At 36.0% G+C, this 15892-nt stretch overlaps 1 protein-coding gene across 11 annotated transcripts in view; it reads left to right on the forward strand.

Moving 5' to 3' along the window:
- NEDD1 (NEDD1 gamma-tubulin ring complex targeting factor) overlaps positions 1–14275 on the forward strand; it is a 45968-nt gene extending 31693 nt beyond the window's left edge. For all 11 annotated transcript variants that reach the window (XM_014835044.3, XM_070507120.1, XM_070507112.1 and 8 more), the window contains 6 exons: positions 1468–1515; positions 2444–2646; positions 3369–3522; positions 4427–4583; positions 12013–12079; positions 12536–14275. In XM_014835044.3, the coding sequence (XP_014690530.1) occupies positions 1468–1515; positions 2444–2646; positions 3369–3522; positions 4427–4583; positions 12013–12079; positions 12536–12640 (734 nt within the window). In that variant the 3' untranslated portion in view covers positions 12641–14275. The remainder of the gene's footprint in view (positions 1–1467; positions 1516–2443; positions 2647–3368; positions 3523–4426; positions 4584–12012; positions 12080–12535) is intronic.
- The last annotated feature ends 1617 nt before the right edge of the window (positions 14276–15892 follow it).

The following is a 15892-nucleotide window of genomic DNA, read 5'->3' on the forward strand; positions in this document are numbered from 1 at the left end:
AGGATATTTTGGCAGACTTAAATATTCATACTTTTTGGCCAGTTAATTCCATTTCTATAAATTTACTAAGAAAATTTTCAGAGAAGGTGAGTGGTACAGAATTATTAGGTGACAGTACAGAATTATTGAGTGTCTTCTGCCTTTACCCCATCCTGAAAATCACTACTAAAATTGCTTGGTCAGATTCGCCAGTCTTCAACCTAATGAAAGAGGAAGGATTCCTTTCATTCAGGATGAAGAGAGGTCAGGCTACATAGTTAAAGAGTAAGTAGAGGAAAGATGTGAGCAAAGGAGGGAAAAGTGGCTTGGGCTGGATTGAGAAAGGTTTTGGAGGTTGGTACCCAGTTGGGGAGTTTGGCTTTTGAGAAGCCTGGAGTAACTTGTGGACTGAACGGTGTAGGAAGGGGCTTTTTGGAAGTGTTTGAGTTATAAATGAAATCTTCTTTAATTGTTTTTAGGAGAAATGAATAAAGGATAGAAATTCTTCTTTAATTACTTTTGCTATTTTTAAAAGTAGGATTAGAATTTGAACCATATGCCCTTCATTTATTAGAGTTTCATGTTAATAAGGAAGAAACATGAATGCTAAATATAGTATTGGTTTTCATAGTTAAGAGATTTGTGTTTTAATCTCAAGGATGCAACTCTACTTAGATAAAAGGCTTAACCTTTTGTGCCTCAATTTCTTCATCTTTTAAACAAGAATATGTCTGTTTTTGTTAAGAGAAAACTAATAACTTCTAAAAATGTGTATACACATGCAGAGAGATGGACAGATGGATGTATGGATGGATGAGTGATAGTCCTACTAATATGATAATAATGTATGATAATTTGTTGGCCATTTGAATTTCTGGTGAATTTTTTTGACCTTTGCCCATTTTTCTATTAATCTGTTAAAATGGAGTCAAACAATTTTTGGTCGTTAATTGGTAAATGAATAATATCACAGTACTGAAATATTCTCATGTGTATTCTACCATTGAAATAAATATTAATAAAACCTTATGTTTTTTATAACATGGTATTGCTTGCAAAATATGTTTACATTATTTCAGTTGTTCCTCAAAACAATCTTGTGAAATGGTCAGGGCATACTCCCCATTATATAGATGCAGAAACTGAAGCTTAATTGTAGTAAAGTCTTGTCCAAGGTCACAAAGCTTTTAAGTGGTATAGGCGGAACTGGATTACAGATCTCTGCAGCCTACTCCAGTGCTTTTTCTAGTGTACTTTTCTGTGTCGTTAAGTGACTCTATGCCATAGAATTCTTTTCGTATTTGCATCTATGTATGAAGCTAAAAAAATAAAAAGGAAGTTTATATGAGTACTAGCTTTAACTTCCCTAGAGATTTTCCTTCTTAAAATCGTTAGTCTCTGTACTCTTTAGGAGTTTAATAGGAAACTTAAGTTGCTATGGCTTCTTTTTCACTATTTCTAAAATTTGTTTTTCTAATTTTGTTATAGATGCTGTAGTTAACAAGGGAGGTGATGAGTCCGTAGGCAAAGGAGATGGTAAGAACTATTGAGAAATATTTTTATGAAAATTAAAAGTGGTGTTGTGTTATTTATTGCTGTCTAACAAATTACCCCAACATTTTGAAGCTTAAAAGAACAAACGTTTATCATCTCACAATTGTGGGTTAAGAATCCAGCCATGACTTAGCTGGGTGTGTCTGGCTTCAGGTCTCTCTTGATGCTTTAATCAGGGTGTCAAGAGGACTGCAGTCCTCTCAGGGCTTGACTGGGCGAGGATCTGCTTCCAAGCTCATTCATGTGGCCATTGGCCAAAGACACCAGTTCCTTCCCGTGTGGGCCCCTACAGGGCAGTGGACGACGTGGCAGCTGGCTTCCCTCAGAGCTGGTGAGCAAGAGAGTGAGAGAGGGCACTCAGATGGAAGCCACAGTGTTTGTAACCTTATCTTGGAAGTGAAAGCCCACCACTCTTGCTATATTCTCTTTGTTAGAATCAAGTCACCACTAGGTCCATCCCACAGTCAAAGGCCAGATTACACGAGTGCATGGATCCATGCCAGAAGGCAGGGACGCTTAGGAGCCATCTTAGAGGCTGCCTGCCAAGATCTACTGCAGATCTACCACATTAACAGTTTTCAGTTATCAAAAACTAATATCGACTGAAATGTTCATTGTGTTTTGCAGTTTTCAAAATATTTTCATATACAATATCTCTTTTAACTCTCACCACTCAGGGAGATAGATATCATTCACATTCATACATCAGGAAACAGTCACAGAGCTTTATGACTTTTGCCCAAAAATACACATCAAGTAAGGGGTAGAGCTGACAAATGAACCTATCTTCTAAATCCAAATCACATGTCTTTCTACCGTATTGACCTGTCTGTCGTGTTATGTTCTTTTCTTAAATATGCAAGATTGGGGAACATCATATGCAAATGCTGTTTTTTCTCTTCTTTTTCAGGCCTTGACTTTTTACCACAATTGAACTCAGTGTTTCCTCCAAGAAAAAATCCAGTAGCTTCCAGTGCTGCAATACTGCATTCTAGTCCTCTGAATGTCTTTTTGGGCTCTCCAGGGAAAGAAGAAAATGAAAATCATGATCTGACAGCTGAATCTAAGAAAATCTATCTGGGTAAACAGGAACCTAAGGACTCCTTCAAACAGGTACCTGCCTGAAAATGATACTGAACTCACTGTGTGTGTTTATCACTAGCAAGAATAAGGGAGCTCATCACTGGAGAGCCGGCAGCTGCCAGTGGGTGTGTCTTAATTATTGACAGTTCTGGGCACTTACTAGGTAGAAAAATCTTCTTAAATCTTTATGTCACATGTTAAAAACTAAGGGGTACTTTTGAAATCTTTCTTTGGATATTTTGGAAGTAATAGCAGATGTAAACTTATACTGTCTTTTTCTAAGACAAGATACTTGATTTAACTTTGTAAGAATATTTTATACCTGAATTCTTTTAAAATGTGTTTCTATTGCAACAGAAAGCACCAATTTGGTGGTCAAGTCATCTACCCTGTAGAGCAAACTGATGGTGCTAAGAATGTAATTCATCATCATTACTTCAGCTATAGTATAGTATCCAATGTAGAAGTGGTTTTTTTGCTTGTGATTGCCATTTTAAATGATATTCAGCACCAGATGCTTTAGTAAATCAGCTTTTCCTCATCGTGTTATCATTGAAGTTGTTTTTGATTAGTAAACTTGATTTATTTTGGGACTAGTCCTAGCAATTTCTTTTTCTCCTTCTATGTCCCTTCCTATTCTTTTGTTCCCTGACCCTACCTACTGGGACAAAAGAGAAAAGCAAGTATAAATTATATGGACAATATGGATAAAACCAGAATTTATATATTAATTGTTTATTTAAAATGTGAAGTTTGCACAGTTGATCTCTGGTGCTGATACTGGAAATCTGAATACCTCTCCATCATCTAATCAAACGAGAAGTCCTGAGAAATTTGAAAAGCCGGAGAAAGAAATTGAAGCCCAGTTAATACATGAAGCCCCGGTCAATGGATCCTCAACTCCAAGTGAGTACATAACACTTCCTGATGTTTGAAAGTGTTAAGTTGAAAACTCCCACTATTAACTTGAAAAGGATAAATAGGGTGATCATGGACTGAAAAAGTTCAAGGAGTTTAAAATTTATGACACTTCTCTAGTGTAACTCTCTTATTGAAAGACAATAAAATGTGTATGAATGGTTAAATTCAACCACGTTGATTTGATATTCTTTTGGTGTGAATTTCATTTTCAGTCTAATTTGTAAGTGTCTTGATCTAATATGGTACAGATAGGAATATAATGTAGGACCCTTTGAAAATGGGTCATTAACTACTTGAGATTATCTCTTTTTTTTTCATTGAAGTCCTAACCATAGAGTTCATGCAACCCACCCTAAAAACTTGATCACATTTAAAGGGATGTTAGTATTAGGTTCAGCTCTGTTGTCTACCGTTCAAAGCAACTCTTTGTATAGAGGCAACTCTTTTTATAGACATCTGTAGTTGACTTTAGGTTTTCCATGGATATATTGCGTTAGCTTAAACTCTGAGGCTTTGCCTGTAGCACTACTTTACTGCTGTACTCCTTCTGTTTGTTTTTAATAGTCTTGGTTTATCTAGTTTGTGGTGCAGCTTGTCACATTCATCTTTTATAAGAGGAAATGGTTTGGAGATTCTTCAAGATTAATCCCTCTGTCATATGTTATTACATTAGACAGTTGGCAGTTTATATATATAGATAGATGACTATTAGAAATTATGTCATAGAAAGTTTCTAAGATTTGTATTCCAGACTGAATTTTTCTAAATGTCACAGGAACACTGTTCTTTACCAGTTTTTCAAGTTTTCTCATGCCAAATCTTATTTAGAAATGTTTGATGTCTCTTAGTCCAAGTTGACTATTAATATTTTCCTCATTTTTTATTTTAGATCCAAAGATAGCATCCTCTGTCAGTGCTGGAGTTGCCAGTTCACTATCAGAAAAAATAGCTGATACTATTGGAAATAATCGGCCAAATGCACCATTGACATCTGTTCAAATCCGTTTTATTCAGAACATGATACAGGAAACATTGGATGACTTTAGGTAGTCATTGTGAAATTCCTCTTTCTACCTAGAATTTTACTGTTTTTTTTTATTAGATGTAAAACTAGAACTGTAAGTAGTGTTGGTGGTTTACTGCTTTTGCCTAGATTCTGGTGTCCATAAAACCATAGAAAACATTATGAGTTTTGTTGATCTTGATTTACTGAATTTATTGAATATCAGCCAGGAAAAGGCACATTTGCCGAGGGCAATTATTAGATAACTTAGCAGGACAGTCTAGCAGGCAGGCTGCCATTGTGAATTTTGTAATCATCAAAATTTGGACAGATTCTGGTAAGCTCAAGTGGGATTCTTATATACAGTATTTATAGATCTTATATTATAGATAAGTATGCTATGTGCAGTAATGTAGTAAAGAAAGATATTTTTTAAAGGAGTTCTGATTACTTTCAGATAGAATACATCATAATGTAATACTTAATTTAAAAATATTCTTGCCCAGATCTACCCTTGGCTTCTCATCCTTTGAATTTTGAACAGTGTGAGAATGCTGCTTCCTTTTACTTATCTCAATATACTTTGGAAGCTATCTTTTTTTTCCCTTTCTGGTCTATATTTACTTAGTATTCTAGCTCAGATTTGGATTATTGTGAACAAGAATGTTGGAGAAGAAACACAGTTTTTGTTGGTGCATGTTTCTTTTTAATGTTAAAAATGCTTCAATATATATATTTTTAAGGGTTAACAAATAAATTTTTAAGGAAAAATCATCGTTGTGGCATTTGCGCTGTGCCTAGTATATGTAGATAGTAAGGGTGCAAAAAGGAATGATCTGTCCGCAAAGGCCTTATGATCTAATTGGGATTGGTACAGTGTCCTGCCATGGTGTGTGTTTCTTTAATGTGGATTAATTCACTTGTGATTGGTAAATAGGGGAGTGATGACAATGTGATGAGGAGATTCTGTTGCTTCATGTAACAGCAGCCAAAACAGTGTCCGTCTCTTCCTTTTCCCTTCCTCTTAACTTGGTTTGGCTGTCTGTCTTGTGTTAGGAAGTGCTAATTTTGTGATTATTCCCCATCTTTGCACATTTTATCCTTGCCTCCATGCTTGACACCCCCAATCCTTCCTTCTATCTTCTTTCCCCTTTTATCAAATGAGTCACTTTTTTTAAGGTAAAGACTTTTATTATTTAATATTTAAACTATGCCGGTATTTTTATTAGAATTTGTTTTTGTTAGTGCCTTGGCTACAGAGTTGCATAAATTTTAAGTGTCACAATCTTTTTTCTTTAAGTCCTGTTATTTTCTTTTCTCTTAACTTTCTTTTTATTGGTTTTGTTGTGATAAGAACGCTTAACGTGAGATCTACCCTTTTAATAGACTTTTAAGTGTACAATACAGTATTCTTAACTATAAGTACAATGTTGTACAGCAGATCTCTCCAACGTGTTCTTTTTGTATAACTGAAATTTTATACTCGTTGATTAACAATTCCGTTTTCCCTTCTCCCCAACCCCTGACACCCATAATTCTGTTCTTTGCTTCCATGAGTTTGACTGTTTTAGATATCTCACGTAAGTGGAATCACGTAATATTTGTTCTTCTGTGACTGGCTTATTTTACTTATTAGCCTTGTGTCCTCCAGGTTTATCCATGTTGTCACTTATTGCAAGATTTCCTTCTTTTTTAAGGCTGAATAATACTCCATTATGTATATACCATATTTTAAAAATCTGATCCTGTTAATTTCAGTGCACAGTTTTAAAGAAAACAAGGTTTTCAGGAATACATATATATGACAAAATAGCAGAATTGTCTGGATACAACTGACTATAATATGTGGATAAAGCAATGTTGGAAACACAGAAAGGGAGCCGTTCTTCTGCTGGGGCAGAGTTAGAAAGATATCACTGCCCTGCCTCAGCTTTCAGCTGCCTTGCATGCCTGTACCTGGGGAGTTGGGGTACAGGGGGCCTGCAGAGGTCTCTCTCAGCTCTTCCGCCCCTCTGTCAACAATAGGCAGTCTCTTCTTGGGACTCAGTGAGGACTCAGAATGGCTCAGAAGATCTCTGTAAATCCACCTGCCCTGACCTCAGGTCTTGCACAGCTGCGCCTTACAGTGGACGGACAGAAGAGGGTGTTGAGGGGCCATGAGCTGTTCTCCCTCAGCTCTGGAGGCTGCCTTCTCCACGGGGGCCTGAAGTGCTTCGGAGGGCTTACTCTCAGTTCTCCTCCCCTGCCCTGAGACTTCACCAGGCTCTGTGCGTCTGTGCCTTGGGGAGTGGGGGTGGGGAGTGGGAGTGGGATGGGGTCTCTCTCAGCCCTCCTGTTCTGCCTCTGAACTTTTACATAAGCAATGAATGAAGGCCTGTGGGGCAAAGTTGGTGGGTGAACGGAGATTTCTTTGTGACTGGGACTCTTTGGGATTCTAAACTGTTGTTCTAGTCTTCACTTGGCCTTTAAAAATCTGTAAAAATTTCAAGTAGTTCTTAACCCTATCCATGGCAGCTTTCTTCCCCCACTGCTCTGTCAGGGATGAAAGCAGTCATGGGGCTCTCTTCTCCTAGGAGGACTCATCATTTTCTGGATTTTAGTTAGTTTAGGTTTCTTTGCAATCTCAAAGTTGAATTTAAAAGTGTGTGCTTTTATAGATTCTCTGGCTCGTTCTCGTTAGGGTTGGAGAGATTACATCTTAAGTGGAAGTCTGTGGGTCTATTCCTGTTATCTTTCAAGAAGACCTAAGTTTCTTCTGACAAGTAGATCACTTTGATCCTGTACTTGCTGGGTTTCAGGTCTTCTTAGGGCCAGTTTATTTCTGGTTTGCCTTTATTCCTAAGGTTTTGTCTGTGCCCTTCTAGGATGTCAGCTGAATGTCTGGAGTATTCACCAGGCCTTTTTGCCTTGGTGGGTCCTGAAATTTAACCTCCATTTCCCCAGCATCTCAAGGCTGCCGAAATCTGTCTCTACTCTTTAGCTGCTACTTTACTTTTGGTTTCCTGTCATCTAGCCCTGTGTGAGCATTGCTTAGGAGCCAACAGATGTCTCGAGGGGAAATTGCAATTTCAGATTTACTTTTCTGCAGCTTCCCCGTTTTCAGGATCTGGGACCTGGCAGCCTTGGCTGCCTTGGCGGTCCCAAACTCTAAGACTCCCCGACCCAGTGAGACTTTCAAGTTCTAGCGCTGTGTTTTCAGCTCAGCCTCTTTTCTCACACTGTGGAATCAGCACATCCCCCAGAGGGAAAAGCAGAGGTAAACGTGGGGCTTACCTCATAGATTTCCCTTCTTTGCAAGACCTCGGCCCCTCAGATCCTGGCTACCTTAGTGGTTCTCTGATTCCTTCAACTTTAATACAGCTTCTGTCATAACTGAAAGCAGAAGAGAAAATTTTTTTAATAAACCTTTATATTTGCAATGGAAAAAATGAGGTTCCTTAGGAGTAAATGTAACCAAAGATGGTAAAAGATCTTTATAGAAAAACATTAAAAAAAATTTATTAGAAAGCATTAACACTTAAATAAATGGAAAGATGTTATGAAGATGTCAGTTCCTCTAAATTGGTCTATAGATTGAATGCAATTCCAATCAAATCCCAACTGGGTTTTTGGGAAGAAGATGATAGGATAATTCCAAAATGTATATGAAAGAAGAAATGATCTGGGAATAACCAAGAGACTTTATGGAAGAATAGGTTGAAGGGGACTTGTTTGTCAGATGGATAAGCTTAATTATTAAGCTATAATTAAAATAATGTAGCATTAGCATGGGGTGGACAAATTGCCCAAAGCAATCAAACAGACCAGAAAGAAACCTATGCATATATGGAAATGTGATGTACGAGAGGAAAAGTATGGATCCCTATTCCATGCTATTAAAAAAGTCAGAGTTTAAATGTAAAGGGAAAAAGTTTAGGCATCGTAAGAGAATTTATATATGACTTCCGAGTAGGGAAGTTATTAAAAAATAGGAGGATACACTATCTATAAAAATAGATTGGTAAATTTGACCGCATTTTTCGGTTAGTAAATTTGAGAATACTAATAAGATCTGTTCATCACAAGACACCATTAACGATGTAAAGGGGAAAAAAGTCTGCAGTACTTGAATAACCAGCAAAGGATTAGGTTATGTAAAGAACTCATAGATAAATAAGAAAAAAAGACATTCAATAGAAAAATAGTTAAAAGACACTGAAAGATATTTCACAGAAGAGGAATGGTATATGAACATAAGGAAAGATGCTCAACCCTGTGATTAATCAGAGAACTGAAAATGTAGTGCAGTGCCATTTCACACCCGTTCGATGAGAAAATACTGTACAAAGTCTGGCAACACCAAGTCTTGGTGTGGATACAGAGCAAGAGGAACTCTGTTATACTGATGATGAGCATGTCTATTGATACTACCACTTCGGAAAACACTTCGTATTGTTTTGTAAAACTAAAGAAGTATACGTCTGGATCATACCTATAACTCAGCATCTACAGAAATTGGCACATATAGGTTGGGAGATATATCCATGATTGCTTATAAAAACATTGTTATAATAAAAACTTTAAAACAATCCAGATGTTAACTGACAGGAAATCGTATACACCAGTATAAGTCAGTGTGTTACAGATATATAGAACATGAATCTTGAAAACATGAAATTTGATTATTTTTTAAATGTACACTACTCAAAACTACATAGGGTGTGGTCCCCTTTTTATAATGCTCAAAAGCAAGTACAGCAAAAATATATTGAGTACAGATTCTGTGTTATACAAATGTGTTTTTTTAAATTGAATTCATAATAGTTTACAACATTCTGAAGTTTCAGTTGTCCATTATTTCTTGTCCGTCACCGTAGAAGTGCTCCCCTTCACCCCCTGTGCCCACCCCCAGCCCCCTTCTCCTGGTAACCGCTCAACTGTTCTCTTTGTGTGTTTGTTTATATTCCACATATGAATGAAATGATACAGTGTTTTTCTTTGTCTGGCTTATTTTGCTTAACATAATACCCTCCAGGTCCATCTATGTTGTGAATGGGATGATTTTGTCTTTTTTTAATGACTAAATAGTATTCTGTCATGTGTATATATATATATATACACACACACACCACATCTTCTCTATCCAGTCATCAGTCGGGCACTTGGGTTGCTTCCACATCTTGGTTATTGTGGATAATGCTGCAGTGAACATAGGGGTGTGTAAGTCTCTTAGGATTGTTGATTTGAACATCGTTTCATATGCCTGTTGGCCATCTGTATATCTTCTTTGGAAAAATGTCTGTTCATATCCTCTGCCCATTTTTTGATTGAGTTGTTTGTTTTTTTGTTGTTCACTTGTGAGTTCATTATATATTAAGGAAATTAACCCCTTGTTGGATATATGATTTTCAAATATTATCTCACAATTTGGTGGATTATCTTTTTGTTCTGCTCTTGGTTTCCTTTGCCTTGCAGAAGCTCTTTAGTCTGATGAAGTCCCACTTGTTTATTTTTTCTCTTGTTTCCTTTGTCCAAGAAGACATGGTATTTGAAAAGATCCTTTTAAGATCGGTGTCAAAGAGTGTGCTACCTATATTTTCTTCCAGAAGTTTTATGGTTTCAGTTCTTACCTTCAAATCTTTGATCCATTTTCAGTTTATTTTTATGTATGGCATAAGATGATGGTCTGCTTTCCTTCTTTTGCCTGTGGCTGTCCAGTTTTCCAAACACTATTTATTGAAGAGACTATCTTTTCTCCATTGTATATTCTTAGCTCCTTTGTCGAAGATTAGCTGCCCATAGATGTGTGGTTTATTTCTGGGCTTTCAATTCTGTTCCATTGATCTGTGTGCCTGTTTTTGTACCAGTACCATGCTGGTTTTATTACTATAGCTTTGTAGTACATTTTGAAGTCAGGGATTGTGATGCCTCCAGCTTTATTGTTTTTCCACAGGATTGCTTTAGCTATTCGGGCTCTTTCATTGCCTCCATATGAATTTTAGGATTCTTTGTTCTGTTTCTGTGAAGAATGTTATTGGGATTGCATTGAACCTGTAGATTGCTCTAGGTAGTATGGACATTTTAACTGTTTATTCTTCCAATGCGGGTGCCTGGAGTATCTTTCCATTTCTTTATATCATTATCGTGATCAACGCTTCCACCTGTCACTACTGGGTGGGGGTCAAGAGCTGCATATTCCAAGCACGCTGTAATCCACAGGACAGCTCCCAGGTGCTGGTCTGGGGCGCCGCGCGTAGGGAGGAGCGCTTTCTTTGTCCTGCATAATCTTGGGGGCTTCTTGCTCTGCCCTTGCTGTCTGCTCTCCTGGGGTGTTGGCTTGATGAAGACACCTCTGTGAAAGCTAGTCACATCTGTAGGGGCTTTCCCCCAGGCTGTGAGGGACCTTGGAGATCTGTGGTGGTCTGCAGAGGGCCACCACTCCCTCCCTGCTTTCCTCCCGGAGGCCACGCGCAGTCCCTAGGTTGCTGTCCTTCAGGGAGGAAGAGATGCATTCTCATACCTTGTTCCAATTCCTTAGGGCAGGGGTGGGGGCTCCAGCACCTCCACCTTCTGAGGTATGGCTGTGTGGGTCTCTCAGACATCTTTTGTGTTGTGTGGATGTCCTCTGTTGGAATGTGAATGTCCTTTTTGTTGTATCTTTGAGGGGAAAGTTTACAGGGAGGACTCACTCTGCCATGATGCTGATGTCACTCCTTACAAATGTATTTTTTTTTTTTTTCAGCATTTGTTTGCTTAAACAAAATTCAGCAGAATAGTTACTTCTTTCTTGGTCTTCTCCCAAGAGTTAAGCAATGGAATCAGGCAGGAGCACACAGGAAGCTTCTATGATCTTGCTAGTTAGTGTTCCAGCTCATAAATTGTGTGATGGGTGACTGAATGTTTCTTTTATTGTTAGACTTCATAATTTTCATGTATTCTTTTCTAGTCACGAATTAATTGTATTTTATTGAGTAACCTCTGTAATAACCACCCAAATAGCCTTTTTCCATTCTATTGGAAGTATTTTTTTAATAGCAAAAATATTGATAATAGTTAAAGCATTGTAACCTAGTGAATTATCTGAATTTCATTGTAGTATAAACATGTCTTTCCTTGATAATTTCTATATTCAGGAATGTAGTGTAGTGAGAGTTCTGGAGGCAGACAGCTTTGGTTTATATCCTGGCTCCACCATTTGCTGGTTGTGTGACTTTGGATAAGTTATAACTGGTCTATGGCTTATTTACTTCATTGGTAAAACAGAGGTAATAATTGTATCTAGTTGTGAAGATTAAATAAGTTCTTACATTTAAAGTACAAGAAACAGTGCCTAGCATGTAGTAAATAAATGCTAGGTGCATTGGTATTTTTATTATTGTAATAATAATTATTAACATACAATAATTTGAAACCAAAGTTTAGCCAGTTTCTTGAATGATCTAGAAGTGGTAAAACTGTTATAATTCTAACAAGTATTTTATATTCTTCCCTAGAGAAGCATGCCATAGGGACATTGTGAATTTGCAAGTGGAGATGATTAAACAGTTTCATATGCAATTGGTATGTATGACAAATTTTGTTTTAAATGAGTGAGGAGTTGTGGATCTGAAAAATCCATTCAAGGACAATATATTTTTACTTAGTTATATCTATTTGCTAAATAAATAAACAGGGAGTTTTAGAAATTTACTAAGTAAAATAGATTTTAAGTAGTCATTGTTCTTTTTAACCTATGATAGTTAAGGCTATTTTTTCACAGGTTTGTTTTTCATTTTGTTTTTTAGTAAGTAATCAAAAAGCTTCCCAAATGTGCAGATGTAAGCCTTTCAAATATATAAATTTCACCAGTGATCTTTCATTTATATTAATGAAGTCGTTTGGGTGGTTAAGTACAAGAAATATGATTCAGCTAAGTTAATTGAACATGAGAGAAATGATAGCTGAAAGTGTGTAAAACAGCTTGCCAAATAAATGTAAAATACCAATAATTTTAAAAGCATTTTTTCCTCTTTCTAGAATGAAATGCACTCTTTGTTGGAGAGATACTCAGTGAATGAAGGTTTAGTGGCTGAAATTGAAAGACTACGAGAAGAAAACAAAAGGCTACGGGCCCACTTTTGAAATTTCAGTGAATACCTTAATGTTTTGTAATTCGAGAAGTTTTTGGCAACACAGAACTACGTGAAATCAGTATTGTTTTCATGGCCTCTGGGAAAAAATTTTTTTTCAAGTAAAAGCATGATGGAATTTTATACCAACCACTATTTCATCTTCTCTGACTGTCAAAAAATATTTATATTTTTATATTAAAAACTGTACAATGTCATCAAGTAGGAAACCAACAGGATCTTTATTTTCTGAAAGCTTTAGCTATACACTAAGTGCCCTTTTTCATAAGAGTAGAAAACTGTGCAAAAAAAGGTTATGTATGTTTTTTAATCTCCTTTTTTAACAGATATACTTTTGATTGACATTTGTCTTCCAAATTTTTTTGGATGTTTGAGGATTAAAGAGTTTGATATGCCTTCTATTTTTATGAAAGTAATTTTCAAATGGCAATTGGTATTTCTAAGCAGTTGACTAATAAAATACAAGGTTGGTTAGTAATTATTTTGTTAGCTTGATGAAGTCAAGTATGACTATTATTTATTACTTGTACATTTGATAAGACAATTTTTGGAATTTTGAATTGCACAGATTACATTATACCTATTGTGTTTATGTTACTGTATAATACTTCTGACAAATCTCTACTCCTGGTTGATTTTTTTTTTTAGTTAACTTAACTTTACCTATGATAACTTTTAAAAGTTTATAAGACTTAAGCAGAGCTGAATTTCTCATGATTATTTCATGAATTAATAAATACAAAATTATACAGTAAAGTTTCAGTCAACATGATTAACTTATAATCAGTGAAAATTTCATATTAGATACTACTACAGTATTATTACCTTGTATTTTCCCAGATGAGAAGTGTGGATTATTTTGTTTTGTGGCCTGTATCATTAACTTTCTGTAATTCTTTGTGTGCTGTGTGTATTATTTTTATTGACCTTACCATAAAATTTAGGAAGGTTAATTGTCAAAAGAATTTATACCTCTGACAACAGGTGGATGTGTACATCTGCTTATGTGATCTGCAGCTTCAGTGGTGTAAGACGAGGAGGGCTACTGGCGTGTTTACCTTCTTGTAGTCTCTTCTTCCAAAGAGTTAACTATACCTTGTATACCGCACTCCTGCCCCATTTTGACTTCTGAGATGAAAATATTTACTAAAATGAAAAAGAAATCTAGCTAGCTTACTAACTTTATGGTTTTCCAAAGCGATGGAAAATTTTAAGGCTATATTAAGTGTAAACATACTAATAATTACTTTTAAGAAATAAAAACAGAAATATTATCTTTTCCCAGAATATATTTGTACTGAAGCATAAAGGGGTGCTAATGTGATCTTTCTCCTGACGAATTATAAAAGCATTATGACTTGTAACAAGTTTCCTTATATATCATTATCGAACAGGTTTAGAAGACATATAAGTGTGTTTGCCTACATGCTGTATTTAGATCCATTATTATTTTCCTATTGCCTTTTTCTATACATGCACTTAACGTGTATTAAAAGAAGTGAGATAAATAAAACAATTTTAGTATCTTCATGTGTATAGACAAAACATTTTTGTCATGGAATTTAAAAGTAAATAAGTTCAAAAAATAAAATTTTTATATGATGAAAATGGGAAACCTGAAATTGAACTTCTGCCTCTGGCCAAGATGGAATACTAGAGATTGGATTTACCCATCTGAAATTTTGAAAATACACGAAAGATATGAAACAGTTTTCAAATATTAGACATTAGGCAGCACAGGACAGTGATCCCTGAGAAAGGGAAGCAAGGGAGACCCAAGACACTCAGTGAACCCCAAGAACAAGATAACTACACCAAAGCACATCATCATCCAGCTCCTTAAAACCGGTGACAAAGGAAAGTTCTTAAAGCAGCTAAGGTCAAAAGACACAGGAACAAAGATAGGAATGTCAGGGACAGTGGAGCAACATCTTTAAAGTACTGACAGAAAGAAACTCAACTTAGAGTTATATATACCCAGCAAAGATATCAAGAACAAAAATGAAATGAAAACTTTTTCAGACCTAGAAAGGCTGTAAGAATTCGTCATAAGCAGACTTGCCCTACAGGAAATGTCAAAGGATGCCTTTAGTCAGAAGGAAAATGGTACCAGATAGAAATCTGCTTCTATGCAAAGGAATGAACAGAACCAAAAATGGCGTGAACAAATGTAAGACTTTTTTCTTATTTTAAATTATCTTTAAAGGATAATTGACTATTTAAAGCAAAAATAATAACAAGGTATTGCGTGATTATCATAGGTAAAGTGAAATGTCTGACAACAGTATCACCAAGGATGGGAGACGGGACATGAAAGTATGCTCCTCTAAGGTGCGTACACTAACTGCGGGGCGGTACAACATTACCTGAGTATTGTCCCTGATAAGAATGTGTACTGTAAACCCTAAAGCAACCACAAAAAGAAAAACTGTTACAACTAATGAAGATGATAAAATGTAGTCATTAAAAATATTCAATCCAAAAAAAGGAAGTAAAAGAAGAAAGTTGAACAAAGCATAGATGGGACAAATAGGAAACAGTAAGATGGTGGCTTTAAATAACAACATCAATAATTACATTAAATAAATTGTCAGTTACCCTTATCAGATTGAGTCTTTTTTATCCAACTATATACTAAATTCAAGAAATCCACTTTAAATATAGAGACAAATAGTTTCAATACAAAAAGAAAGAAAAAATTAGTATACTGGATTGAATGCACATGAACAAATTATCAAAATTTATGGGAATCAGCTAAAGCAGTAAGTACAGGGGAAATTATATTAAATGTCTATATTAGAAAAAGAAAGGACTCAAATCAATGACTTCAGCTTCTACTTAAGTTAGAAAAATAAGAGCAAGTGAATCTCAAAATAAGCAAATGAAAGAAATCACTGCAATAGAAAACAAAACCCATTGAGAAAATCAGTGAAATTAAAAGCTAGTCTTTTGAGGTCAATAAAAGTGATACACCTTTAGCCAGACTGATGAGGGGGGAAAAAAGGACACGTAAGTTACCAATATCAGAGTGAGAGAAGTGACATCATTACAGATTCTACAGGAATTTCTGACAAAGAAAATGCCAAACCTAAATGGCTACACTGGTGAATTCTTTCAAATGTTTAAAGAAGAAAATATCTCAGTTCTCAGCTAGTGCTCCCAAGAAATAGAAGAGGGGATGATTCCCAACTCATGCTATGAGGCCGGCGTTACCCTGACACCAAAATCACAAGAAAACTACAAA

This window comes from Equus asinus, chromosome 4 (genome assembly GCF_041296235.1).
Source record: "Equus asinus isolate D_3611 breed Donkey chromosome 4, EquAss-T2T_v2, whole genome shotgun sequence".
Lineage (NCBI taxonomy): Eukaryota > Metazoa > Chordata > Mammalia > Perissodactyla > Equidae > Equus > Equus asinus.